At 41.9% G+C, this 26,930-nt stretch overlaps 1 protein-coding gene and 1 long non-coding RNA gene across 5 annotated transcripts in view; one reads left to right on the top strand and one right to left on the bottom strand.

Moving 5' to 3' along the window:
• The window catches only part of lrba (LPS responsive beige-like anchor protein), a 238,092-nt gene that overhangs the window by 77,189 nt on the left and 133,973 nt on the right, over positions 1 to 26,930 (top strand). For 2 of the 4 annotated variants that reach the window (XM_049572339.1, XM_049572338.1), the window contains exons 26-33: positions 117 to 250; positions 1,348 to 1,455; positions 1,589 to 1,730; positions 2,061 to 2,418; positions 10,804 to 10,973; positions 12,730 to 12,814; positions 13,083 to 13,216; positions 13,967 to 14,028. In XM_049572339.1, coding sequence (XP_049428296.1) covers positions 117 to 250; positions 1,348 to 1,455; positions 1,589 to 1,730; positions 2,061 to 2,418; positions 10,804 to 10,973; positions 12,730 to 12,814; positions 13,083 to 13,216; positions 13,967 to 14,028 — 1,193 coding nt within the window. The remainder of the gene's footprint in view (positions 1 to 116; positions 251 to 1,347; positions 1,456 to 1,588; positions 1,731 to 2,060; positions 2,419 to 10,803; positions 10,974 to 12,729; positions 12,815 to 13,082; positions 13,217 to 13,966; positions 14,029 to 26,930) is intronic. The other 2 variants (XM_049572340.1, XM_049572341.1) reach the window with 2 other exon arrangements.
• Positions 10,830 to 26,930, bottom strand: part of LOC125886276 (uncharacterized) — a 69,787-nt gene continuing 53,686 nt past the window's right edge. Inside the window, exon 3 of the long non-coding RNA XR_007449018.1 lies at positions 10,830 to 10,964. This is a non-coding gene — a long non-coding RNA (uncharacterized LOC125886276). The remainder of the gene's footprint in view (positions 10,965 to 26,930) is intronic.

Genomic DNA, 26,930 nt, shown 5'->3' with positions numbered 1-26,930 from the left:
CCTTTTTTTTCCCCATATGGGTATCATCTCCTTTTAGGGACTTTGGCACAATGCTTCTTCATATTTCTCTGAAAATGACTTTATTTATATGTCACATAATATCTCCTTCCCCCCAGTGTGTGCTATGGCAGTGAGGAACTGTCTGGAGTGTCAACAAGCCCAATTTAAGCAAGGCTCGGAAGCCGCAGCACGCAGCTATACAGCCATGCCCAACACTGCGCTTGGAGCAGCCATGTCTGCAGCTGCGCAGGCAAGTAACCGAGATCATCTCCTCATTTCATTATCCTGCACTTTGTCCACACGTCCTTTGATATGCTTCCTTTTAAAATACAAAATAAAACTGTGAATCTCAGTAATAGCGTACTGCAGAATGAGCCCTAAAACCCAGAAATGAGGTTTCTTTGCACTTCTAGTTCCCTGAAGTAGAAGGGTTTTTTGATTAGATCCGATTTTTTGTTTAGATGCCTGAAGTAAGTTCTGTGGTTAACACTAAGATATTTTCATGTTTTGTGCTAGGACATAAAATGCGTCAGTAAATACCCCATTTTGAAGCTTTTACATGTCCTTAAAAAGACGGTTGCTTAGAAGTGGCTAAAAAAGAGAGAGTTTTATCACGTCAAACATGACTTTACAGCCTCGTCGTGGTGGCGACATTGAAGTCATGCGACTATGGTGTAATTTTTTTGGAGTCTAGCATTATCCTTATCTCATATTTGTGGTTCTTATTTATGAGGAACATCTTATGCTTATTTTCTGCAATAATCCAAAATCCTGTGCGAAAATCCCATTGACTCTTTGTGGGGGGAACCAGGGGGATGGTCGGCTTGAAAAAACAGCATCCCTGAAACACTCTATACACTCTCACTCTTATACTGGATTTTTTTTACACTTAAATAGCTTCATCTTCCTTTGCTCTCTTCCTAGACTCAAAAGTAAACCATAGGGAGCTTGCCCTTTGTCCTGCTCACCAGCAACAACCAAGTGTTATTGCATTAGCTCACATCTTATTATATTACCACACTGGTTGCTATTTCTACACCAGACAAGGCTTTTTGTCATTGCCCCTTTGATTTGATACAGTGACTTCCAGTAAAGTCATGTTGTTCTTCCCTGAACCGGGTGTTAAAGCTCATTTATAATGCAGCGGCTCTATAGAAAAGCCATTATGTTAAGGACAAGATCCCAGGAGGGATAGCTTCTCTAAGCTGTGAAACCTTACCCTGCTTCATGAAGTGCACATGGATTAATAAACATCCCGATTGGTGTAAAAGTGCAGGTGCAGCTTGCACTTCACTTGTAGAGAATAATACATTACATGTTGTAAAGGTTTGATCTCCATGCACGCAGAGTCCTGTTGATGCAGTGACAGGTGGGGTCTCTCCAGTCAGAGATCTGGACAGGCTTCTCCAGGACATGGACATTAACCGCCTCAGGGCTGTCGTCTTCAGAGACATTGTGAGTTGTGCTGAAAACATATTTGTGCAACGTACAGGCACAACTCAGTGTGCATAACACCCATAAAATTTACTCAACTATCACTGGTTTGTGAAGAAGACACAGATCGTTTAGTGTATTTTGTTTGTTTCAGGAGGACAGTAAGCAGGCTCAGTTTTTGGCGCTTGCCGTTGTCTACTTCATCTCAGTCCTCATGGTGTCCAAATACCGCGACATTCTGGAGCCCCACAATGACAAGAAACACCCTCAACGATCGCAGTCTGCCAGGAGCACAGGTATACAGCAGCTCCAGGAAGACAATACTGCAATCTGTAGTACAATGGTTGCCAATGTTTCTCTGCTTTTTAACCTCTAAACACAAACCCTTGCTTTTTTAGATTCTTCATTTGAATCATTTTTAAGGCTCTTGAAGTTTTTGCATCATGAAGTATTAAACCACAGAATAAGAGAGAATTCAGAGAAGTCTTAAAACTAAAAAGATTTTTGCATGTGTTAGTTATCTCTTGATCCATTGTGGGCACTCCACTTCAACATTGACCACTGTAGTCCCTTATACAGCGTGGCTTTATTACTGACATTTCTTCTTTATTATTGTGTCCCCTCAGATAGTGGTGCCATTTCTGGAGGACTAGAAGTGGAGAACGGTGTCTCTCTCCGGCGGTATGATTCTGGCATCGGTGACGACCACACCTCAACCGCAGCAAGTGAGGCAGATCTGTCATCCTCTGGCGTGACTCATGGTCCAGACGCCATCTCAGAGGCCCTGTCTACACTGTCCTCTGAGGTCAGACCTTCTCTGCCCACTGATTCAAAGGGCAAGAATGTGAAAGACATCCTGCGCAGCCTCGTGAGCACCCCGGGTGATGATATCATGGTCGACTCGAGTCTGCTGCCACCAGCATTTCTAGGAAGTGTGGGCGATGCGGCCAGGGAATCATCACAGCAGTTCCGCTCCTTTGACAGGTGAGGACTCAGGTTGAAACATGGCTTTACACACACATATACGACCACACTATTTATGGAAAATCATATTTTTCTGCCCTGCACATTGGTGATTGTGGGGAGAAAAAAAAAATCAGGGTTGAAATTCCTCTGGTGCAGACCTGACAGCTTTATCAGTTTCTTAAGAGCTCAAACAGTGCATATATGCTTGTGATTCTTAAGCTCCACAGTTGACAGTTTCATACCATTTATCCCAACATAACTGCAGGGGACTTTTGAAAGTCAGACCTTGAAGACATCTCCGCTTGGTATTCTCGGAGGAAGCGGATCTTGAAAAATATTCTGTAATAGAAACCTTTTTGAACCGGCGGGAATCTTAGTCTCCGACTCTTTCCCCCCTCACACCCATTGTTCTTTCTTTTAGCTGTCGATCTAAGTCCTCATCCCAAGCAAACCGCCTTACAAAGAACCCGTCTTCAGGAAAACAGGAGTCATGTCTGGGATGAAGAGGCGGAGAGATGAAGCTGGCAGGAAGCTGTTTCTTTTCACCATGTCACTGATATTTAACGACTTTCTTTTTCATCTCTCCCGCTGCTCGTCTCGTGCTGTCTAACATTTGAAGCGCCATCCGCCTTTTTTCTGGCATAAAAGCTGTATAATTTGCATTACCCCTAGAGGTGCAGGGGTGAACAGGAGTCAGGAGTAAGGCTTCAAAAGCAGAGCCAGAGACTGAAGCCACAGACGGGCCCAGGTGAGAGAGGATGGTCACTGGTCTGGTTTGCATTTGTAGGGTTGATTCTGAGACAGACGCTCACAAGCGGCAGAGGGGGGGGAGAGGGTGGTGGAGCCTGAGAGGAGGAGATGGGAGAAGGGGGAGAGAGAAGTCTCCATGGGGGTGATGTCAAGTCAAGGTTCTCATGTACTGAAGAAAACATTTCTCTGTTTCTGTCTCTCTCTCTCTCTGGCTCTCACAAACACACTTAGTCAGTCTGCCTACCCCCAACTGTGGGAATTCCACGGCATCTCTGTGATCGCGTGTCTTTATCTGAGGAATGCTTTGTCAGGTCTCAGGGCGCTCCTCATATCAGGGGGATTAGACTGGCTCCTGTCCACTGTGCGCACTCAGTAGGAAGAGAGGACGTCAGGAGAGCTGGAGAACATAGACTAACAGCTCGCTCGTTGCCTATGGGAGCCTCTTCATGCAAGGCGTATAGCCCAGGCACAGACGGCAAACTTTACCCCAGCTCCCTTTTAAGAGGAAATAAAAGCCTCTCTGAGGGTGTTCACACATGAACACATCGTAGGGCTGTAACTAATGATTATTTTATTATTGGCCAAAGCACAAGGCAGGCAGTATTCTATGTTTTTGTTATTTTTAACAAATTCCATGAAAAAAAACATCACAATAAGAGCACTGTGGAACATTTCCTCAATAATTTCCAACCTCCAAACCCCGTCTGTGGCTCTCAGCCCCAGGCACACTGGTTCCTACTGAGGACGTAAACATATATTTTCTTTTTCTTTTTTTTTTCTTTTTTTTTTTTAACTGCTCAATAATTTCCTAAAAGAGCTGAACATTGTTATAAGCAAATGTTATTTTTTGGTAATATCCTCAGCCACAGATTTAAAGCAGCATGACAGTGTATGAGGGGTTAACTCAAGATAATATACAGACACAGACAATACTTCCTACTAGGTCAATTCATTGTTGCTTTAAAATATAGAATATCACCTGTATTATCCCTTGAAAGGTCCAGTGTGTAGGGTTAAGTGGCATTTAGTGGTGAATTTAGAGAACTGAAACTTCTCCCATATGCCAAGTGTGTAGGAGAACTGTAGCGGACGACGCGAGCGCCCTATGTAGAGCCAGTGGCCGTCCAGGTCCACAGTCCACAAAGGGCCTCATGCAGACTTCCTGCAGATTTCCAGAGAGTCCGCTTGGGGTACAGACTTCACTGATTTAATAACCCACAACTCATTGCAAAACGGACGTGATGTCTTATGAATGTTTAAAATAGTTATTGATAGTTAGGCTGCTACTTGAATTGTGTAGGCCAGAAATATAATTCAACCACTCCATGATACAGAAATATATAAGTATAGGTTGTAGAGGGGCTGAAAGTGCATGTTATTATTGCAGCCTATCACGCTGTGCAGTTTTATAGGCTAAAAATGGCCGAAAAACAACAGAAGAAGGTCTTTTAATATAAGTAAATACCCAATTTATTTAGTTTATTCCCGTCCTGTTTTACAAACATTTCTGTTTTTGAATGTGTGTAGCCTGTTACAAAGAGATGTATTAATAGCCTGCATTTTGTTCAGTCACAAAAAGGCTATACATGGGATTTATATCTTGTTATCTGCAGGGGTAGATGAGTAGGCACTGTTCATCAACTTATATGACATAAATGTGAATATGACAGCAGCGATAGTTGCCGTTTCCATGGTAACGAGTAAAACAGTCTTGAGGGCTATCTATCAGCCGCTTGCAGTTTCTGCCCTCGCAGACTTTACATGATGACGGTAAATACGTCACACAACCTACAACTGAAGTCCGCGAGGGCTCAGTCTGCGAGTCCAGAGACTGTACATTTGGATTCAGCCTTTGATTTGTCCGTTCTGGGCTACTGTAGAAACAACATGTTGGACTCTGTGGAAGAGGACCCACTCCATATGGGATTATAAACTAATGAAAATATAGTTATGAATACGTTATTTAATGTCTTCCAATATATCCCCCTACATCCTACACAATGGACCTTTCATCTAGCTTTTTTTTTTAAACTTCAATTGTTTATTGAGTCTATAAAATGTCAAAATGTAGTGAAAAATTACACTCACATTTCCCAGCGCCCAGGGCAATGAAATGTAGTGGCATGACTTTGATTTAAAACAGAGTAAGAACAGCAAATCTTCAAATCTAAGAAGCCTGAAACAGCAAATGTTTGGCATTTTGTTTTTTCAAGGATCTTTAAAAAAGAAAAAGATCAAAGTTGATGTTCATTTTTTGGCGACTAAGTGATAAATTGACTTGACTGTTACAGCACTTACATATGTACACATTCATGCCTTTCTTTTTCCAAGATTCCCAATGTTCCTCATTCTCAGACCTCACTGTCGAGGTGCCAGATTTTTTTGATGCGTCTTGGTCAGAACTTCTCCTCTATCCATATCACTCACTGGCTTTATCTCCTGAGGTTACCTCTCTTTATCAGCCTGCCGTCTCCTCAGCCTTACCAGTTCTACCTACCACGCATGTAGATATGTTCTGTGTTTATTATCTTGTTGAAGTGAATCTATCATTGCTCAGCATCTCCCACTAACCAGCAAGTCTCCCAGTGACACCAGTTCAAGCCAGAGCTGATATTCTGCACTGACATCTCCTGCCAAAACATGGCAACTCTCCACTTACCCAGAAGGCTGGATTTACGAGACCAAAGTATGAAAGAAGCTGGGATCTCCCAGATAAAAACTGGGGGGTTTGTCAGGGGGTGAAGTATCCCAACTGATTTATTGACTAGTGCAGACCTGCTGGATTTCTCCCATCCATTTCTCAGCCATGCCCCTGTTATGACAGCCAGTCTGCAAATATTTGCTGACACTAACCAGAACTAAACAGTGTCATTGTACAAGCCGATGATTTAGACGGTATGGTTCTGCAGAATATGTGAGTGTTAGACGTTGGGATATACATGGTTCAGTTGTTTGCATTCCTGGCCGCAGTCTCTGCATGCATGTGAGCGTTGATGTACAGATGAGTTGTGTTGATTCTGAAGTGTTGTTAATGTACGGCTTAGGAAGAGGGTAAGCACGTCAGACACAAACACAACTCAAAGAGTGAGGGTCATTTTGCTCCCTTTTTTGATTTCTACATCACACTTCAAAGAACTGAGGTTATGTGAAAGAAGCTTACTGGTGATCCTGCATCAAAGCAGTCAGCTATTTCATAACCTGCTGTTGTTGGCTGTAAAAAAAACAGTCATTTGTAAGTGTCATTTGGATTGTTACCAACATACAACAGACTTTATAGCTTTCTTAATGTGACTTTATTACTTCAAGTTTTTGAGACTCACACTGGAACCCATTCATTATGTTATTTTTGTGGCTGATACTGTGTAACATGGAAAGGGAAGGGGGGAATCCAATAGCTACTGTAGACATCAGCCAATATTATTTTATGCAGATACTTAACATAAACATGTTTGGGGTTAGGGTTAGGGTTAGGGATTAAAGGGACAGTTCACCCCAAAATGAAAAACACTTTTTTTTTCTCTCTCTTACCTGTAGTGCTATTTATCAGTCTAGATTGTTTTGGTGTGAGTTGCTGAGTGTTGTAGATTTTGGCAGTAGAGATGTCTGCCTTCTCTTTAACACTAGATGTATCTAGATGGCAAACCGGCTTGTGTTGGTCGATGCAACAAAATAAAATACATTTGAAAAACTCAATGGCGATGTCTCTTTCCCGAGATCATGACCTGGTTACTCAAGATGATCCATAGACCTTGTTGTGAGCAGTTTTACGGAGGAACTATTTTCTTGCTACTAAACAACAACCACCAACCGTACTACCATGTAGAAAGAAGCATGCAACTACTCGTGGAGCAGAGTCTCCTGCTTGTAACAAAGCGAGATGTAAACTTTAGTGGTGTTCTCATTGGCTGAGCTGTAACATGAGCTAGATCAGTGGTTTTAAATGAGCTAGGAGATACACACTTTCCTCTGTGCAGTGATACAGTTGGCAGGTGGAGTTGGGTAAAAAGAAAATAGTATTTATGTGAAACTGCTCACGTGGTCTGTGGATTGTTTTGAGTTACCTTGAGTCATGATATCTGGGTAGAGACATTGATGAGTTTTTAAATGTAATCCTTTAGCCAATATCTCCAACACTTGGTAACTCACACAAGAAATTCTCGATCGATAAAAACCAATGTGGGTATGTATACAAGAAAATATATATTTTTGATTTTGGGTGAGCTGTCCCTTTGAAGAATCATACTACAAATAAAACAACATACAGAACAAAAAAAAAACTTGAATAAGGAAAGATAAAGCTTAAAGCACATTTAGAATGCAACTTATAAAGTATTCATTGTACCACTTTACTATATCTCCCAACAAACACTGTGCCAATAATCGCCCCTGTTCAATCACGTGCAGTATTGTATTAGTTTGATATTAGTACCCTGTACTGCACTCCCAAAGCATATCCCTTTTTTAAAGTGATGTATTAACTAGCAGCACAAAACATAAACACATAGAATTCATATAAAGACAGATGACACGATACCTCCCAAGATGCCTCCTTAGGTTACAAGATAAGGGCTGCACTCCGGTGCCTACAGTATGCATATAAAAATACACCTGCACATATATGACACAAGTATGTACGTACATATCACATGTTGCATAAGGTATATCATTTACAAAATTAAACTTTTTTCAAGACTTTTTTCTTCAGACATTTTCTTCCTGTGCCTCCTGTTTTCTGGCTGCCCCTTGTTTTGAATAAGTAACATCCAGCCCATACATTTCTGATGCAAACCCATGTACGCTTTTTTTCCGCCCACTTACAAACACACATGAAAAACACAGAGATTCTGCTATTCTCATACTTTGCAGGCCCCTTAGGTCCCAGTTGCTCCGCTCATTAATCACCGATGTCATCAAGTTAATGCCCCTCCCACAGCAGCCATCATCATCCAATCACAGTTTGAGATGCTGCGGACTTAAACACAGTTGATTTGACAGTAGTGTGTACATGCAAATGTGTCGGTGTGTGTGTCAGCGAGTAACATTTTGAACATTTTGAACATTCACATGCACAGGGCTGCATGAGACGAGGGTGAAAGGGGAGATCAAAGCTCTGCTGGGGTGTACAGCCCCCTCCCTCACATGAGTTGGCTCTGTTAACACTCTAGAGAGTGGTATTTTTACACACACATACACACACACACACACACACACACACACACACACACACACCACCACCACTGATGCTTCCTTACTTATTCTCACACTTGTTTTACCTGGAATAGCAGAGATTACTGGAATCACAGTGTTTACTGCACTTATCCATTGTAGGTTAAAACCTTTAAATAATTCAGCCTCAGCGCACGCACGCACGCACACACACACACACACACGCACTGCCCTGGGCTCCTGTTTGTGGGTTGAGTGGGGCCGCTGACGGCTGATTAATCGACTGGGGCGGCCCACTCATGATAAGTGTGGCTAATGACCTGCTGAATAATTCACTGGGCCTTTGCTGGGGAACAGATGGAAGGCCAAACACATACACGGACATGTTCCCTGACAGACTCACACACACTTGTGCACTCGTGCGTTTATTTGTACACTTCTATGCATATATTCAAATATTTTTGGACACATTCACACACACACACACACACACACACACACCCAGCCTGCACACACCAGGGGGCCTCCGTCTCCCTGTCTCCCTCCCTGCTGTTGACACCTGGGGTGCTTCACGTCAGCACCGCCCTTGTTCTCTGATAGCACCATCCAGCTTACTCACTATCAGAACAGAGGAAAAGTTACCAGAAACTTTTATCTCGACTGTTCGTGTCTGTCAGTGCTGGTTTCATTCTGCCCTGTCAGTGCTTGCTTCACTTTTTATGTATCACTCTGGACCTTTTCAGTATGTGTTTGTATTTTAAACACAACTGTCAGGCCACTGGGATCATTATATGCAACTTTATTATCCTTAAATCATAGATCACACAAAGCAAAGGTCAGCTGTCAGCGTTTAACATTCACAGTAACTTTTAATAGATCTGATCACCTGCCTTAAATCAGCGGAGAACCGCCTTTGATTCTGCCGCCAGGTATCTGTCTGCACTGCAGGGAGCCAGACCCAACTATCCTCTTGTGCGTGTGCATAAAAGCGTGCGTACACACCGACTCTGGGAACGTGCAGGAATGTACGTTAGCTCTTTCCTCTGTGCGCTGCCACTCTTTTCTTTCCATATTCAGATTTTGTGCATTTGTGCACTCGCATATCTTGGTGCGCCTGCGTTGGTTTGTGTTTCTGAGAGGGAGCAGTAGCCAGTGATTAGACCCTGCTTCCCCTGTGTCAGCACTGATAAGCAGGGCCAGGCTCTCTTTGATATGGCCAGTGGTCTGTCAGAGCCCTGGTCTATACTGACAGCTTATCTGCATGCTGCTCTCCTCCCATCTGCTGTTCGCCGGATGGGAATTGAACTCCACTCAGTCGTACCACATCACTACGAGAAACACTTCCTGCTACTTCACCAGAGGGACGTGTAAAGAAGCAGCATTATCACTGCATAGACAAGTGTGTTTGGAAATTTAAGATGGCTGTATATGTTCAGGGATATGTGCTCATCTAATAAAAATGTTAGTAAATATAAAACTTAACCCAAGCTAAGCATGATTTTTTTTTTTCAAGCCTAACACTTTTGGAATACTAGCAGAAATATGCGTGGAATTAAGGGCTGAGGATACTCAACCATTAAAAGCTGGAATCAAATGTTTCATCAGTATTTTCTTATGAATTCTCAAATCAACTATTTTTTTGTTTAAATTATGAAAATAAAGAGAAGAACTCCCGCACACTGTCTCGTTCACTGCTGAACTATTCATTGTAACTACATTTCAAACTTTCCGACCTTCCTCAGGTAAATGATGTGAATTATGAAATCAGCTCAGACCTAATTTTATTACAGTAAAGTTGTTGTATGGCTGCTTGCCTTAAGATAACATTAAATACTTTTGCCTTTGGAAGTTAGGATTAGGCGTATTTCGTGTAGGGAAAAAAAAATGGTTTTGGTGGAAAAACAGTCCACAGAGGATGATTTGAAGAAAAAAATTATTGTTTTTGGTATACGTACTATAACCCAGGTATTATACTGGCACTGATAGTAAACAATTTTAAACAGTACATGATAACAGTAATACTGTGTGCTTTAGAAAGATGGTTTTAATTACAAAAAGTTTTAGTTTATGCCTTAGAAGTTGAAAACATGCACACAAAGTGGGGTTCAGATTTTTGCACAGAAATGTAGCTTACACTTTGTCATCACATAACATGCTGTGATGCCAAAGACTGTGTCAACAAGCAAAATATATATATTTTTTTTGTTAGAATTAGGTACGACCAAGTAAACGATTAAGAGTATCATCCCAGATGAAAGACTGCTGCAGGAGAGACAGATGTGACTATTTTAAAATATTTCACACCAGTAATGTGCCCCAGTAATTACTCTTCCACTTTAATGGATAGATGACAGAGTTGGTGTTGTTCCACTCTTACTGTGTACTTTAAAATCTTATTCAGCTTGCAGTGAACTGGCGCCGTCAGCATTTTCTTCCAGTTGTGTCAAGGTGACAATTACATTAATAATCTACCTTGTCCCTCTACAGAAGTGTCATAGTGGCACCCAAGAAAGCCGGCGTGACACCATCCCCAGGCACTTCCACGACCGTCCCAGCAGCCACTGCTGCATCCGTTTCTGGTGTGACACCTATGGACAGCGTCGCCGTAGTATCTTCTGGAGATGACTCCCAGGGCGCCTCTGCAGACTCTGCAGCAAGTGAGTACACATATGCTAAGACACACTCAAATATCCGAAGGACAGTGTTTAAGTCATAATCCGAATGATCCAGCTACAAGAAAGTCAATATTTATTGAGAGATTTTGCTCCTCTGTGTGTCTGGAAGAATAATATTGCTGTGTTTGCACAATGTAATCAGTTAGCAAACAGTAACAGTAACACACGCTTATTCAGTCTTAATTGCTGTAAAAAGAAAAAGAGAATATACTTAAAAAAAGATGAATGTAAAATCGAAATTTCTGGTTAACACCTAACTTTAAAAAATAAAGTAAAAATGAAAGTACTGGTTATTAAATATGCATTGAGCAAAAATCATTTTATGTTAGTGATTTTTGATACAAGGATGAATTCAGGTGAATGAATAAAATAAAAGTCACACCTTTTTTTATTCCAACTTTATGAGCACACTAACATTCCTGAATTCACTGATTCAGCAGCGACCGTAAATAATGATCAGATGGCCAGCTGTTGTTTTTTTTTGGTTACATTCTGCTTGTGTTAGTGTGTATAAAAGTGTAATATTTTTTCACTGAGGAGTGTGTGTTTAAGAGAGGAGGGAGTGACATGAGAGCGGGGTTCGTGTGTTTTAGGAGATTGTGCATTCACTGTAAAACCGGGTAGGGCTGTGTGTGTGTATGTGTGTGTGCATGTGAATAATGATAATTGTTAAAGCTGTATGCACAGGGTGCTTTGTGTCAGCGAGCAGCGTTGAGTAAATACGCTTTGTGAGCATGCGAGTGTGTTTTAGTGGGGCAGTGGGAGGACTAATGGAGACGTTCATTTACTACTCTTTGTTTGAAGGAGCTACTTCAGCTTGAGAGGGATACTCTCACCAGGCCCACATGGCGCTGCTTAACACCTTACTTGCACACACACACACACACACACACACACACACATTCCAGCCCACATTACACTGTCTGTCATTCCTTAAGAGTTATCCCTGCTTGGAGACTGTCCTGGCTGGAAAAACAAGCCCGCTGAAACACCAGAGGAATCCCCCTCCTCCATATTCAGCTGGGCATTAGCTTATTTATGAGCCACAGGGAAGTAAATTTACTGCCAGATCAATCAAACACGGACTTTGTACCTTGTGTGCCTCTGTCTCCAGAATGAAGTCGTAAAGCACCTTTTAGTTGTATAATGAAACAGTCACAAAAACAGCCCAGAGGGGTAAATTGGTATGTAATGACTTAACGTGTAAAAACAATTTGAAGAAATAGTGGGCTTTTTTTAGCATCTCACATTCCAACACAGGTGTAACACTGAAAATATTACTGACTTATGAAGAAATATTTAATAACGTGTTTGATATATGGCTGACTTATTAACAACACCATCTCAAAAATGGTCACACTGTTTAAGGTGTGACTGCAGATGACAGTTAAATGCTCCCCGCCCTTCAGCGCACAATTTAGAGGTTTCCATCATGAAAACCTCTGAATTGTAAATTGATAAGGAAGACATATTGTGCTTGGAGTACATCATCCACTATCTAACCATAAAATTATGCTTGTACCCCCACTTGCCCTATTTGACCATAAATCCCTCTATTCTATACATTTGAATGGAGACCATTGTGTTATTTCATAAGATGCATGTTTCCGCACAGGTTTATGGTGCTACCCGGGTTGTATAATGTATTGCTCTGCGTGTGTGTGCATGTGTGTGTGTAGCGTCTTATTCTTGTCCAACATCCAGACTAATAACAGAGTTCTTTGGTTTCTCCCTGCAGCAGGCGGCCAGGTTCCAGCCAGCGCTAGCCTGCCATCTGTCCCCCCACTCTCCCCTGTGACCCAGAACACAGCCCCCAATATGAGGTGATTCATCTTCTTTTCTCCCTCTCTCACATACACACATGCGCACACACACACACACACACACACACACAAGCGCATACACTATCAGCTTTTTATGCACGTCGGTTAATAATGCATACCCACTGATTGTTTGCCCTGATTTATTATTATTATTTTAGATATTTTGACGATGTTGTGTTTTTAAATTTGGCATTTCCGAGGTTTAGCGTGGAGTTCATTTTACTCATCATGCACTGTTTGGGTCCGTGTGCTTCTATTGCATCTCCAGTATCTCAGAGCGTCTGGAGCATGCTCTGGAGAAGGCAGCTCCTCTGCTGAGAGAGATCTTTGTGGACTTCGCCCCCTTCCTCTCTCGGACCCTGCTGGGCAGCCACGGACAAGAGCTCCTTATTGAGGGCACGAGTAAGTACGACATCACAGACTTATTAAAGCTGCTGTTTTCTGAAAAAGGTCACAACATTTTTTTTCACTTCCTCTCAGATCTCAAGGACGGTGCATCTTTTCAAGTGTTGTCCTCATTAAAATGCAATAACATATCCCGGCAGTTTTTAATCTAATAATGTGATGAGTGTGCTTCGAGCCAAGAGCTGGTAGCTGTGCTGAAGGTTTCTAGGGGGGCAGGTCATAGGCCAGGCCACTAATAGCAGTGTTTGGGATGTCTGCTGCCACCAAACAAAATGGAAAGTTGATTGATAGCTGCAGGGGGGCTTGAAGAGAAGGCAGGGGGAGGTGTGTGTGAGTGTGTGTGTGTGTCTGTGTCATATGAAGAGCAACTGAAAGACCAAAGGCTACTCTGCCCTCTTCCCGTCTGTGCATGTGCAGCAGATTCTGGACACTCTGGTGGCCCCCTGCCCTCTAAAAGCCCAGGGCTCGCCATTAGGGATCAATGGGACATATGCTGGCCAAGTCAGGCCTGTAATACAAGGCCCAAATATGTATTAGTTTACAGTAACATCATGTCGGCTCATTAGGCCCATCAATACTATCTGGTCCGCTGCAGATGGCACATGGTTAGGTAATCCGTGTCTGTTTGGGCGTTTATAGTGCATGAACGTGTTTCCGCAAGCCCAGAGGAAGGTTTATGAAATAAAACACCTGAAAATATTTGTTTTTTATCAAATGTATGACTCCTCTCTTTCCATATTTCTCCAGGCCTGGTGTGTATGAAGTCCAGCAGCTCAGTGGTGGAGCTCGTCATGCTTCTGTGTTCACAGGCAAGTCTGGCATCTATATCTTTTCTTACCCCCGTCCTCCGCTTCTCCACCGGTCTGATTTATCAGGCTCACCTTGAGCGCAGTAAATCCACAGCACAGAGTGGAGACAGTGAGCCATCGGACGCCTTATCTTTCCCTCCACACTACCTTGTCTGCCTTCCCACATTCACCCCGTCCCCCGAGCGAGGGCAGAGAAACCGGAGAAACGGCATCTCTGACCGCAAATATTGGTTTGAGGGTCAAGGGTGGCCGACCTGTCCGCGTCACCTCTGACCCGGGCGCCGGCCCTTGTGGCCTGGCCAAACTGATGAGGAGGGATAATGTAGATTTGATGGTGCTTTGCATTGATTATCTCTCTCTTCTCTGTTGTCTTGTGGGTGTTTTGTTGCCAAGTTTATTTAGCTGCTGCCGGATTCATGAATACTAATTCAGGGATCATAAGCAGGCGTGGGCAGATCAATGATCGGGCATGTCAATAGATCACTCGTGGATGGCTGATTAGCATGAAGAGACACAAAGCTACTGACTGTTACTGTGTGCAGACCAAACCCAGTGCACAGTGTGCTTTACATTTATGTGTAAATACTCCTAATAAAACTGTATATTTATTCAAAGTAGAAGCTTTCATTTTCAGAGTGTAACACACACAAGCAGTTGCCCTCATATACACACACATCCAGTGACAAGGACAACAGATAATAACTCCCCTCTGGCCCTGTTTGTATGCATCTTTCCCATTTAAAGCACCTCATGAAAAAACAAAGATATCCAATAATACAAAAACACATCTGATTAATGACACCTCTCTCACTACTGCGCTTGGCTTTTTTTTTATCAGCTTTATTTTCTAAAGAAATAGCACCTGTCATCTGGCTCTCTTTCCTCCACCTTCTCCCCCTTTTTAACCCCGACTCTGTTTGGTTCCCATTATTCACTTCGCGTCTTCTCTAAAAAGGTAATACAGTCAGATTACACATCTGTTTGGATGTCAGGGGCCGCGCATAGATTTGTGCTAGTGGGACACATGGAGGGAATGCGAGCCCTATAATGTCCAGAGACGAAGGAATAGCAGGAGTGAAAGCTAGATAGAAAACCAAAGAGAGAAGAATGACAGGCTCTAATGCACCTATTTGTCATATCTGTCAGGGTGTTGTTTAATGCTAATCTAATCAAAGGCAGAATCTTGGTGATTGCTCCGCTGCGCAGCTCATGCCTCGCTTCCCCCTTTGGTCCCCAGCCCAAGCTATTTCTTCCTTTCTTTGAGCTCCAAGCTACCCCACCCAATCTCCACAACACACACACACAAACACACACATACACACACACACACACACACACACACACACACACACACACACACACTCTCTCTCTCTATGAGAGGAACAGGGATTGGCCAGCGTGGTGTTGATTGCTTCAATAAATCATCCAACCAAATTCTCTCACAGCTAATGCAAATGTAATTTTATTGTTGTGTAGAGGGGGAAGAGGAGGGGGGGAGGAAGGTAGGAGCAATACACTGCTTTCCACCGGGGAGAAGAAGAAAGCAGGGACAGACTTTCCTCTGGGCTAAATTACTATGTATAATTATTTGTGTGTTTGTTCTCCTCGCGGGGCAGTGAGAGTGAGCCAGTGCCATGATTGATGACATCATTTAGCAAAGTTTGTCGGGCCCTCTGGCACAGGAAGCACTCAATCCTCTCACAGGAAGTGTCTCCGTGGCCATCTTGTGACTCCTTCCTGCCTTCGAGCCAACCAGTCGGAGGGAGTAGATGGAGATGATTTTGATTGATTTTTCTCCCCCTCAACCCCCACACCTTCATCAGAGATGCGACGCGATACCATCGCTGTGAAATTTTAATTAATTTCCCGAGCTTTGAGATGGAGTGGAGCCAGGGTGAAGGGTCAGGAGGCTGGGGACTGCAGAGCAGTTTTTAATCAGGGATCCTATGAAAGTTGCATTGGCGGCCACATCAGCTTGGCATTGAGGAGGCGATTGTAAACCGCTGTTTGATAGTGCCCCATTTCTAAACAACTACAACTGTGCTCCCAATTAAAGGACCATTTTGATCAGACATTAACTGTTGGGGTGGCATGCTGCCTTGTTCTCTGCTGTGATATTGATCCTCAAGGACTGCTGAATATACAAAATGAGGATTAATGATCATATACTGTAGCTGCAACAGAGTGCCGCGTTAAAAAAGTAGGAAGAGTGATGGCTGGTTGCACAGAACACTTAAAGTTGTTAAGGTTCCCTCAAAAGGAAATTGGTTACACAAAACACCCTCAAGTCTTTTTCTTAAGGTTTCCTTAAAATGTTCATGTAAGTATTTATGGTTTTCTCCTTGTTTTAGGAATACCAAAACCATTGCACAAAGAGCTTAGACCTTAGACCTTAACAATCAAAATAAGGGAAAAGAAAACTTAAGGTACCCCTGACTCTGTCTTAATCGCAACATGGCGGAGTTTATGGCGATAAATGAAGAAAGTGTGTGCAAAGTGTTCTGCGACCAGGAGAATCCAATGGATGCACTTTTGATTTGACTTGAATTCATTTTCATTACAATTTCCTCCCACATTAATTGATTTCAGTTTGCAGATCAGATTTACTTTTTAGTATTTTTCTTTTATTGTATTTCTCCAGAAGTATAGTCTTTTCCTCTTCCTACCATTTTGGTTTTCATACCTACCTTTTTTTGCAATTTTTTTTTTTTTACTACCTATAGGCCAACTTTGTGAGGAGATAACTGGTGAGGCGAAAACATGTATCACAAGCGCGAGTGTAAGCAAACCATCGGTCTCCACTGAAACTGTAAAATTTTGCTATTGTAAAGTCTCTTTCAATACAGAAAATTACTTCACGTTTTTACTTAACCAAGGAAACTTTTTAAGGGATTGTGTCTAGCACCCTCAGCCAAGGACATATTCAGCCCTGGGTGTCCTACTAAAGGAGAAAACTTAAGCTGTTTTCTGCAACCGGTCTCTTCAACCTATTTTACCTGTGCCCAGAATTTAAAAAAAAAAAAAAAAAAACCTTTTTTAAATTATATATATTATCAGTTAATCAGCAGATTAATTTCTTAGTAGTTTGGTCTCTAAAATGACAGAAGATAAAAAACAAAAGAGAGATGACATACAGTACAGGCCAAAAGTTTGGACACACCTTCTCATTCAATGCGTTTTCTTTATTTTCATGACTATTTACATTGTAGATTCTCACTGAAGGCATCAAAACTATGAATGAACACATGTGGAGTTATGTACTTAACAAAAAAAGGTGAAATAGCTGAAAACAGGTTTTATATTCTAGTTTCTTCAAAATAGCCACCCTTTGCTCTGATTACTGCTTTGCACACTCTTGGCATTCTCTCCATGAGCTTCAAGAGGTAGTCACCTGAAATGGTTTCCACTTCACAGGTGTGCCTTATCAGGGTTAATTAGTGGAATTTCTTGCTTTATCAATGGGGTTGGGACCATCAGTTGTGTTGTGCAGAAGTCAGGTTAATACACAGCCGACAGCCCTATTGGACAACTGTTAAAATTCATATTATGGCAAGAACCAATCAGCTAACTAAAGAAAAAATGAGTGGCCATCATTACTTTAAGAAATGAAGGTAAGTCAGTCCGGAAAATTGCAAAAACTTTAAATGTGTCCCCAAGTGGAGTCGCAAAAACCATCAAGCGCTACAACGAAACTGGCACACATGAGGACCGACCCAGGAAAGGAAGACCAAGAGTCACCTCTGCTTCTGAGGATAAGTTCATCCGAGTCACCAGCCTCAGAAATCGCAAGTTAACAGCAGCTCAGATCAGAGACCAGATGAATGCCACACAGAGTTCTAGCAGCAGACCCATCTCTAGAACAACTGTTAAGAGGAGACTGCGCGAGTCAGGCCTTCATGGTCAAATAGCTGCTAGGAAACCACTGCTAAGGAGAGGCAACAAGCAGAAGAGATTTGTTTGGGCCAAGAAACACAAGGAATGGACATTAGACCAGTGGAAATCTGTGCTTTGGTCTGATGAGTCCAAATTTGAGATCTTTGGTTCCAACCGCCGTGTCTTTGTGAGACACAGAAAAGGTGAACGGATGGATTCCTCATGCCTGGTTCCCACTGTGAAGCATGGAGGAGGAGGTGTGATGGTGTGGGGGTGTTTTGCTGGTGACACTGTTGGGGATTTATTCAAAATTGAAGGCACACTGAACCAGCATGGCTACCACAGCATCCTGCAGCAACATGCCATCCCATCCGGTTTGCGTTTAGTTGGACGATCATTTATTTTTCAACAGGACAATGACCCCAAACACACCTCCAGGCTGCGTAAGGGCTATTTGACCAAGAAGGAGAGTGATGGAGTGCTGCGGCAGATGACCTGGCCTCCACAGTCACCGGACCTGAACCCAATCGAGATGATTTGGGGTGAGCTGGACCGCAGAGTGAAGGCAAAGGCGCCAACAAGTGCTAAACACCTCTGGGAACTCCTTCAAGACTGTTGGAAAACCATTTCAGGTGACTACCTCTTGAAGCTCATGGAGAGAATGCCAAGAGTGTGCAAAGCAGTAATCAGAGCAAAGGGTGGCTATTTTGAAGAAACTAGAATATAAAACCTGTTTTCAGTTATTTCACCTTTTTTTGTTAAGTACATAACTCCACATGTGTTCATTCATAGTTTTGATGCCTTCAGTGAGAATCTACAATGTAAATAGTCATGAAAATAAAGAAAACGCATTGAATGAGAAGGTGTGTCCAAACTTTTGGCCTGTACTGTATTTTAACTGCTTAATTTGTTCAACCTACGGACCAAAACCCAGACAGATTCAGTTTACTACCAAAGAAGACTGAGGAAAACCATCAAACAAACACATTTTTAATAAGTGAAATTACTAAAGTTAGTGCTTAAACAACTAACGGTTGATCTGTCATTAAAGTTGTTGCAGATTCATTTTCTCACACTTGACCTATTGACTAATTATTCCAGCTTTACTCAGTTTATAAAAGGAATGCTTGTAACGTAATTTTGAGAATGTGGAATTGCTATTATTATGTATACATGGTATTAGAACAATTAGATGAGAGCAAGAATTACTCAAATCCCAAACAGTAAAGGGGCATTTTGGCTTTTCTCTTGTTATAAAGGTCTCTGATAACAAGGTGAACAGTGCTTTATTTCTCCGTCCTTTGACATAGTCTGAGTAATATACAATGCTTTGGAGCTTATTAGATGATTTCAAGTAAACAGAGAACTTAATCTAGTTTAATATAGATGTCACAGCCCCTCTAGGTTATTGAATGTGATGGCTTCCTCAAAGTAGCTCTTGCATATTACATGATTGTCATCAAAGTTTTCTCTAGTGAACCACCTTGAGGATATTGCATGTAAAGAACCACTCTCCCCTCTTCCCATGCCCCTGATTCGCCCTGACAGTTTCACTCTCCCTCTCACACTCGTTTTCTCCCGTCTCTGTCATGTTTACGGCTGGCGTGTTGTTTCCTGGGTGCACTTCTTGGAGTGGCTTCCACCCAAAACATCTGATAAATAAATAATGCGCTGGGACAAGAGAAAGAGCTTTCCCTCGCGCTCGCTGCCGTCCGTCCAGAGCTTTGAGAAATCATCTCATCGGTTACTGGACAGTCTACGATGAACAGAGGCCCATAAATCTCCTCAGTAGCTGCATTTGTGTCCTGTAGATCAGCCATTATTGTCCGGCCCCTCTGTCAGCCCATCCATCCTTATGCCATTTATCAGAAATGCATCCTGTACATGGAGTGGAAGGAAGGGAGAGAGAGTGAGTTGTGAGGTGGAGGGGCTCTGGTTTCATGATGGTCAAGACCAGATAGGGAAGAATGCTCTTCTTTACATGTCAACAACTACATTACATGTAGTGTAATTACACTTAAGGTAATGCACCGTAAAACCCTTATTTCTTCAATTCTTTAACTGTTAAAGGGTTGATTCACTCACACAAAACCTACACACACAAAAAAAAACAAATGTTCTCTTGCCTATCACTCTTTGGTTCGGACTGAAATATTCTTATTATGTTGGATGGATTGCCATGAAATCTGTGCAAACATTCATGTTTCCCAGCAAATGAATCCTACTTTGGCAATCCCTGGACTTTTCGTCAAGCGCCACAAGCAGGTTGAAGTTTCCACTTATCCAGTGAACTATGTCATGTCTCACTAGATGAATTTGTACAAAATGTAGTACAGACATTCATGTCCCTCTCCGTATGAATTCCCATAGCAATGGTAAACTACTGACTTTTTATTTAGCACCATCAGCAGATCATGATTTTAATTTTTTAGAATTTTAGTTTAAGACCAAATGCTGTCAAAATTATTGACATTCCCATCAGCTTCATCTCTCTCTCTTTGGTTTTTAGTTCTAATTTGCAAATGTTAGCAGGCTAACACGCTAAATTAAGATAGTTCATCTATCAATTATCTGTAACCGCTTATCTTATCGGGACAATGGGCGAGAGGCGGGGTACACCCTGGACAGGTCAGCAAACTATCACAAGGTTGACACATACAGATAGACACCCATTCACACTCACATTCACACTTTAAAGTCATTAACTAACCCAATCTGAACCTTGGACTGTGGGAGGAAGCCAGAATACCTGGAGATAAAACACGCTAACAGGGGAAGAACATGCAAACTCTGTACAGAAGGGCCCAACTCAGCCTAAACTAAGATAGTTAACATGGTAAACATTATGTGCTGAACATTAGCATATGAACGTTGCCATTGCTAGCATGTAAGCATGCTGACAACAGCATTTAGCTCAAAGCCCTATTGTGCCTAAGCACTATGTACATAGGCACTATGTGCCTAAGCACTATGTACATAGGCACAGTGGTGCCTCATTTTCGGCGTATTGTTTGCTTCGTCTCAACTCATTTCACTTTTGGTGCCAGGTCCTTTTCTCTATTTTGTTTTCCACTGCGAGTAATATCCCCTCAGTGTTGGCGTAATTATCACCTGATCGCCATGGCAATGCCCAACCAAACAGAGGAACGTTTGCCCTTTGTCAATTTTATGGTTTTACAGGTTGCTATTTTTGAAAAAATCTGGATCAAGTCAAAAAAATTGTGGAAGCTTGCTATTTGAAAATTGCGGGTTTGTGCAGGATGTCCTGTGTCATGCAAGTGACAAATCTAATGACAGTTCTCTCAGACCAATCAATGGTCTGCAGTGTTTTAACTCCAGTATTGGCTCAGCTTCCTTGGATCCTCGACTGAGGCATTATTAAGTTTTGCTAATTGAAAACCAAAAAAGAACAAGTCGAGTTGAGCAGAGCCGTACCATATCATCGGAATGTAACATAAGCAACTTGTGTATGACTGCATACTCTTATACTCTTGTTTTGAACACATTTGCTCCCTCTGTATTGAGACAGCAGTAAAATGCGTTTTCTTTTGTAATATAATTTAGCCAAACATTTAACTAACGGTTGTCAGAAATTATACACTTACTAAATGTTTAAATGTTTGTGTGATGGCAGTTGATATTTTTGACTGAGTGGATTATTGGGCTTCAGTTGCTAACACATACACTATCTCCGATCTAAGCAAATAGAATTTTGTTGGGACCACTGATGCCGATAATCCTTTAATAGTAATTCAATAACATCAATGCTAACCCATTAATCCAATGACCCCATATTATCATATGTTCCCAGCCATACTCACACCAAAGTTAACCTGTTTAACAGATGGGCACCTCTCTCTCCCAGTCAGCAGGGAGAAGGACGTTGACTTCCCCTAAACACTTGGTTCCTCCTGACCCTTGACCTTCTGACCTCCAGGTTAGAAGTAAGAGTGGCGGCGCCATAGAAGTTTAAACCCCTGTAGTCAGGGAACAGGCCACGAGTGCACGGTCATCATCCTCCACACAATCAATAACATAATCTGAGAAACGAGGGAACTGGTTTGAAGCTTTGTGACCATGAGAGTAAGACAGAACAACCACTAACCAGTTAGTTTTATGTTTTATTAAGTATTCACAAGTTGCTGTGTTGGTTGCTTATTTTGAAAGTCATGTTAGTGAAAGTGGAGTCCGATGTTTGACTTGCTAAATAGTCATTTATATCTGTCAGTGGATATATTTCTTCTTCTCCCCCATAAGTGAGGCTTTGATGGATCAAGAGCAGACCATGTTGTATGAACCACTTGGGGAGCTGAGAGAGGTGAGAGAAGTGGCGAGGAATGTGATGAAACCAGGGGACAAAAATACTTTCCCCATCATTTTCCTCACAGTCAGACCCGCACCCCACTGTGCAGTTAAACAGGCGCACAAGGTTCAAGATCAGTGCAAATCAAAGTGTTATTTTTCCCTCCCTCCCTGTTCGCCCTCACCCCGTGCTTTGCTCCAGTGCCCCTTTACAGCCATGCCACGCGGCTCAGTGTCCCCGCCATCACTCTCCAGTTCAGAGGATAATATCACGCTGTATATTCTTTGAAAAGGTACTCTCCGGTGAGACGTAGAGAAAACACGGTAACACCAACTGGCACTTAATCCTGCAGACTCCCTATCGTTGTCAACTATGCAGCTAGGGAGGGGGCGGCGGGGTGTGTTGTGTTGGAGGAGGTGGGGGTCAAGGGGGACTTCCTGACAGGAAGTGAAGTCTAGCTGAGAGGAGAGAATCAGACGGGAGACTCCTAAAAAACTGAGTGGCTTTTAATTTGGCTCCCAGCCGGGTTTACTGTGAACTGGCTTGAAGTGGTTCGGGACTGGAGGGCCTCAAGTTGCATGAACGGTTGGTTATTTATACATAACGTATAATCGTGTTTCAAATAAATGAATTTCCCTGACAGAGCCCTCTCCTCCTGACAGGCACTGTTAATGTAATGTTTTCCTACCTGACAGGTCCCACGTTATAAGTCCTTGGAATGTATTCTTATGCCCCCCCGATCCTCTCTCAGCCATCCTGCTGATAAAATCGTGTCCTGGCTTCTTCGCTCAGATCTGGAGTGGAAATTCAGCTCCATGCATTTTTGATCTGGTGAATGCAAAGTTCAAAACTTGTACATGATTTACTGTCATTCCTGCTCATACTTAAGGGGCCCCACACAGAATCATAGTTGCATGGAGTTAGACTATGACAACCATCATACACAGTATTTTGTTATATTTTGCAATGCCAACAGTCAGTTGGTGTTAAGTTCTTACAAGTATTAAGTTTGGTACTGTACAGATTTGTGTCATTGAAAAGCTTAGTCATCCTAGCACATATCTTAACATAATTGTCTTGTAAATATGATCCTTCATGGCTGGTGTTCATTCCAGTTAGGTGAGTCCTGATTCTACCTCCAAATCATTTCAGGTAGAAGCAAAATAATGTTGGACTCATGCCATTATTGAAACATCCTGCAAAAGTTGTGCTGCGTTATGGTCACCATAGATATGTTACATTTGTACACTATTGTGGGTACGTTGTAACACTAAGTTCTTTTCCTTTTCAACAACACTGTGGTTACTGTGTGGTCATGTTTTTTTACACCAAAAACCATGTGGTTGTGGTTAGAAAAGATCATGTTTTGACTTAATATACCTGGCTCTGCTACAGCTGCTTTTCATGGCACTATTAGTAGGAAACAAGGCAACCGGTTGCTAAAAAACACCCACATTTGGTGACTAAAAAGTGAAAATGCAGCCAGTACTCACTAAAAACAAGTTGGTTTTGTTATTTGTTAGTCTTGAACAATTGTCTGCAGCGGTCTGCAGTTTGGCAGGCATCTTGTCTAGGTCATATGCCATCCATGATCCCCTCCACCTCTTGATTACAAAGTCAGCACGTATACTACATCGCTTTGGACACACTGATTTGAAATGTACAAAATGCACAAATGAGTGCCAACATTTTCTAATGATGACTGGGGCGTTTTGTTTGTAAACACAGACTTGTCGGTAATCAAGATCCCCAAGTGCAATGGACTGCTACAGGCCTTAGGAACATTTGTTATCAGGTTGCATTCAAACTGCTGTGTGTGATTCAGCACAAAAGCTGTGTAATGAATCTGTAACTACCTTGAAGTTGGTTCATTCTGTTTGTGCTACGCCTTGTTTTAACCACTTCCTGTCACACCCACAAACAATCAACTTGCCATCATCCATTTAGCCTCTTGCCGCACACACTGTGTTCTTATTGCCAATCCAGTAAACAAGCTAACACGAGTAACAAACAAATGAACTGTAGCTTGAGAGTTTCTTTGGGAAATGATGTCTTCTGTAGTGTAAACGCTAATGCGTCCTGATGTGTCCTAGACAAGGAATACGTCATAAATGCAGGACATGGCGTTTTTTTGGGTGACGGTGTGCTAATGTTCTATAACCTGCCCATTTTACGTAGTGTTGGACAAAGTTTTGCATGACCATCCATCATTTTGCCCTATGGAAGGAGACGTGTTGAATTCTGCTGACATTGATACATGATATGATATGATACGATACGATACGATATACCTTATCATCCCATAGAGAAATTTGTCTTGGATTCAGGAACAAACAAAACAAAACATAAAAACACATACTACACAGGCATCAAGCAAGCGATATTTCCAGCTGTTCTGACACAATCCCTAACGGGACTAGCATGCATGCTAATGTTAATGTAACAACTTTGCGCGGGACCCTCTAAAGTGACGCAGGCAGTAACAAAATCTGAGCACAAGAGGATGGCTGAAGATGCATGACCGAAACACACATTATTACCAGATATAAACAGGCTCTAAATGTTCAATATTTTTTTAAAAACTAGGTATTAAAGTCACTCATTTGGCAAGTTAAGCTTACTAATTACTATGTGGCTCAACACACCAAAAGACTGATCACCAGTAGAGCTACATTTGCTGGAATTAAACAGGTATTAATAGACTTATTTTCAATGTTATTAGAAACCAGCCTGTACTGCAGCTCAAAGTTGTTTGTGTGTTTCGTTGTGCTGCAAAGATGTGCAAAATGCTCTCTTGTGTGCTTAAAGTCTAGACCTACAGTTCTGTTGAAGAAACAGTCATGAAAATGAGGCTGCTGGAAGAGGTGATTATTTCATTTCTCATTTAGAAGTGAACATCTGTTCCACTTGGATGTGAAACAGCTGCACGGTGTTTAAGTATTCTTATTCTTCCTACATTATTAGAACCCAGTGACATTAAACTGAAGGAACCAAATACCAGATTTGTCACAAGATAAGACTGAGAAATGATTTCTTAAAGAAGGAGTCCGTTATAATAATATACTGCCGGCTTTTGAAATGTTCTGTATACATTTATATTTTCCACTTAAACATACTGTGAAGGCACAGTTCAAGTGTTGTAACATGTTTTTAGTTTGTCTGTTTGGTGTGTGTGTAAGTGTGGAGGGAGGTTAGGTCCAATTCTTTCACTCTTTATGTTATTGTAGCCATAAAAGTGTGAGTCCATGAAGCTCTTGGAGACCCCGCAGTATAAATATTTGGACATCAGTAAATATTCCCTCAGTTGTGAATTTGATCACGCAAACACCAATATGAGTGTCTGTTTTTCTTTGAGCAGATACCATCTGAACACGCACATGTGGACTGTCGAGAGCCTGAGTAGACACACCGGTGTTAAGTTATTCATACACACGCACACATGTTTTTCAGACACAGCAGCGTGAATAAACAACTCAACTTCTGCATTAATCAGTCGAAAGGACAATGATGAATAACATATTTGATTGTTTATGGTAAGGGTAATTTTTTGTTTTGTTTTTGTCTTACCCATCTGCACACATGGGCTGTTTTTGGTCACTGTCGGTATGGGATCACTTTTCCAGAAACATTTGGGTCACACAGCTACAGAAAACCAGTTTGCTCGTCTGTTCTGTTTTTGTTTTTGTTTGTTTTTTTTGGTTTGATTAAAATGTCAAGAAATGACAGCAGCTGTTTGTAATCTGCCAGTGGTCAGAGGGACTTTTTATTTGGTCTTTATTTTTGCATATGATAAAATAAAACAAAAGAAAAATATACTGTAGCAAAAGAAAAAGGAAGAAAAAAAATGAAAATAAAATACAATTTCCAAACAGGAAATACCTGTTTTTTTTTGTTTTTTTTTTTACTTTGAGCAGTTAATAACATGATTCTTTAAATTAAATTAAGATGTTTAAAAGGTGCATTTGTTTCCATCTGCCTTGTCTTTCACAGTCGTACTCTGTAACCTTGTAATCAAACTCCGGTGCATTTAACTGCTATATTTTTTTAGCTTTCAAAAAAACAAAAGAATCAGTAGCTCCCAGCCTCTTTAATTTAGCTTCTGCTGCCCTGACACATTTGACACGAGGATTTATGCCTTTGTCGTCCCATCCAAAGTTGTATTCCCACAGCCTTTCAAATCAACAAATACTTGTGATTATGAATGATGCCACCGAAAAACACAACCGACTTATTTATTATTTCGGGAGAGCTGAGACTTTTCTTTCTTCAGCGTCGGAAAATGTTTCCTTGTGTTGTGGCGAGCCTGATGTTTGAAAGGCGATTTTGCTCAGGAGGTCTGTGTTTTCTCACCGGTGGTAGTGGTATATTTAGATGTTGATTATGGATAATCAGCTGTAATGACGGAAGTGCATGGCATGTGTGTTTAGACTCAATGCCATCATCATGGAACACAGACCAAACAGAGCTGTCTTATTGACTTCAGATTGAGACGGGAGTTTCTTTTTGAATAGATTTAAAGTTTCATTCGCGCACGCAAAACTGAAAAAGGTAGCAAAACGTAACCCCCTCTAGGTATATCAACCACTGGCTAAATTTCCGATCAGGATCAAGGGACAGCCCGCTTTCTTCATCCTGTCATCTGTTGGGAGGTCAGGTTAAAGGTGAGAGGTCACAAATGGCTGCTTGTATCCTCTCATCAGGAGCGCTGTGGTCATGGCTCCTATAG

The sequence above is a fragment of the Epinephelus fuscoguttatus genome, linkage group LG3, assembly GCF_011397635.1.
Source record: "Epinephelus fuscoguttatus linkage group LG3, E.fuscoguttatus.final_Chr_v1".
Lineage (NCBI taxonomy): Eukaryota > Metazoa > Chordata > Actinopteri > Perciformes > Serranidae > Epinephelus > Epinephelus fuscoguttatus.
Note: the sequence above shows the minus strand (reverse complement) of the source record. Positions and strands in the feature narration are given on the sequence as shown.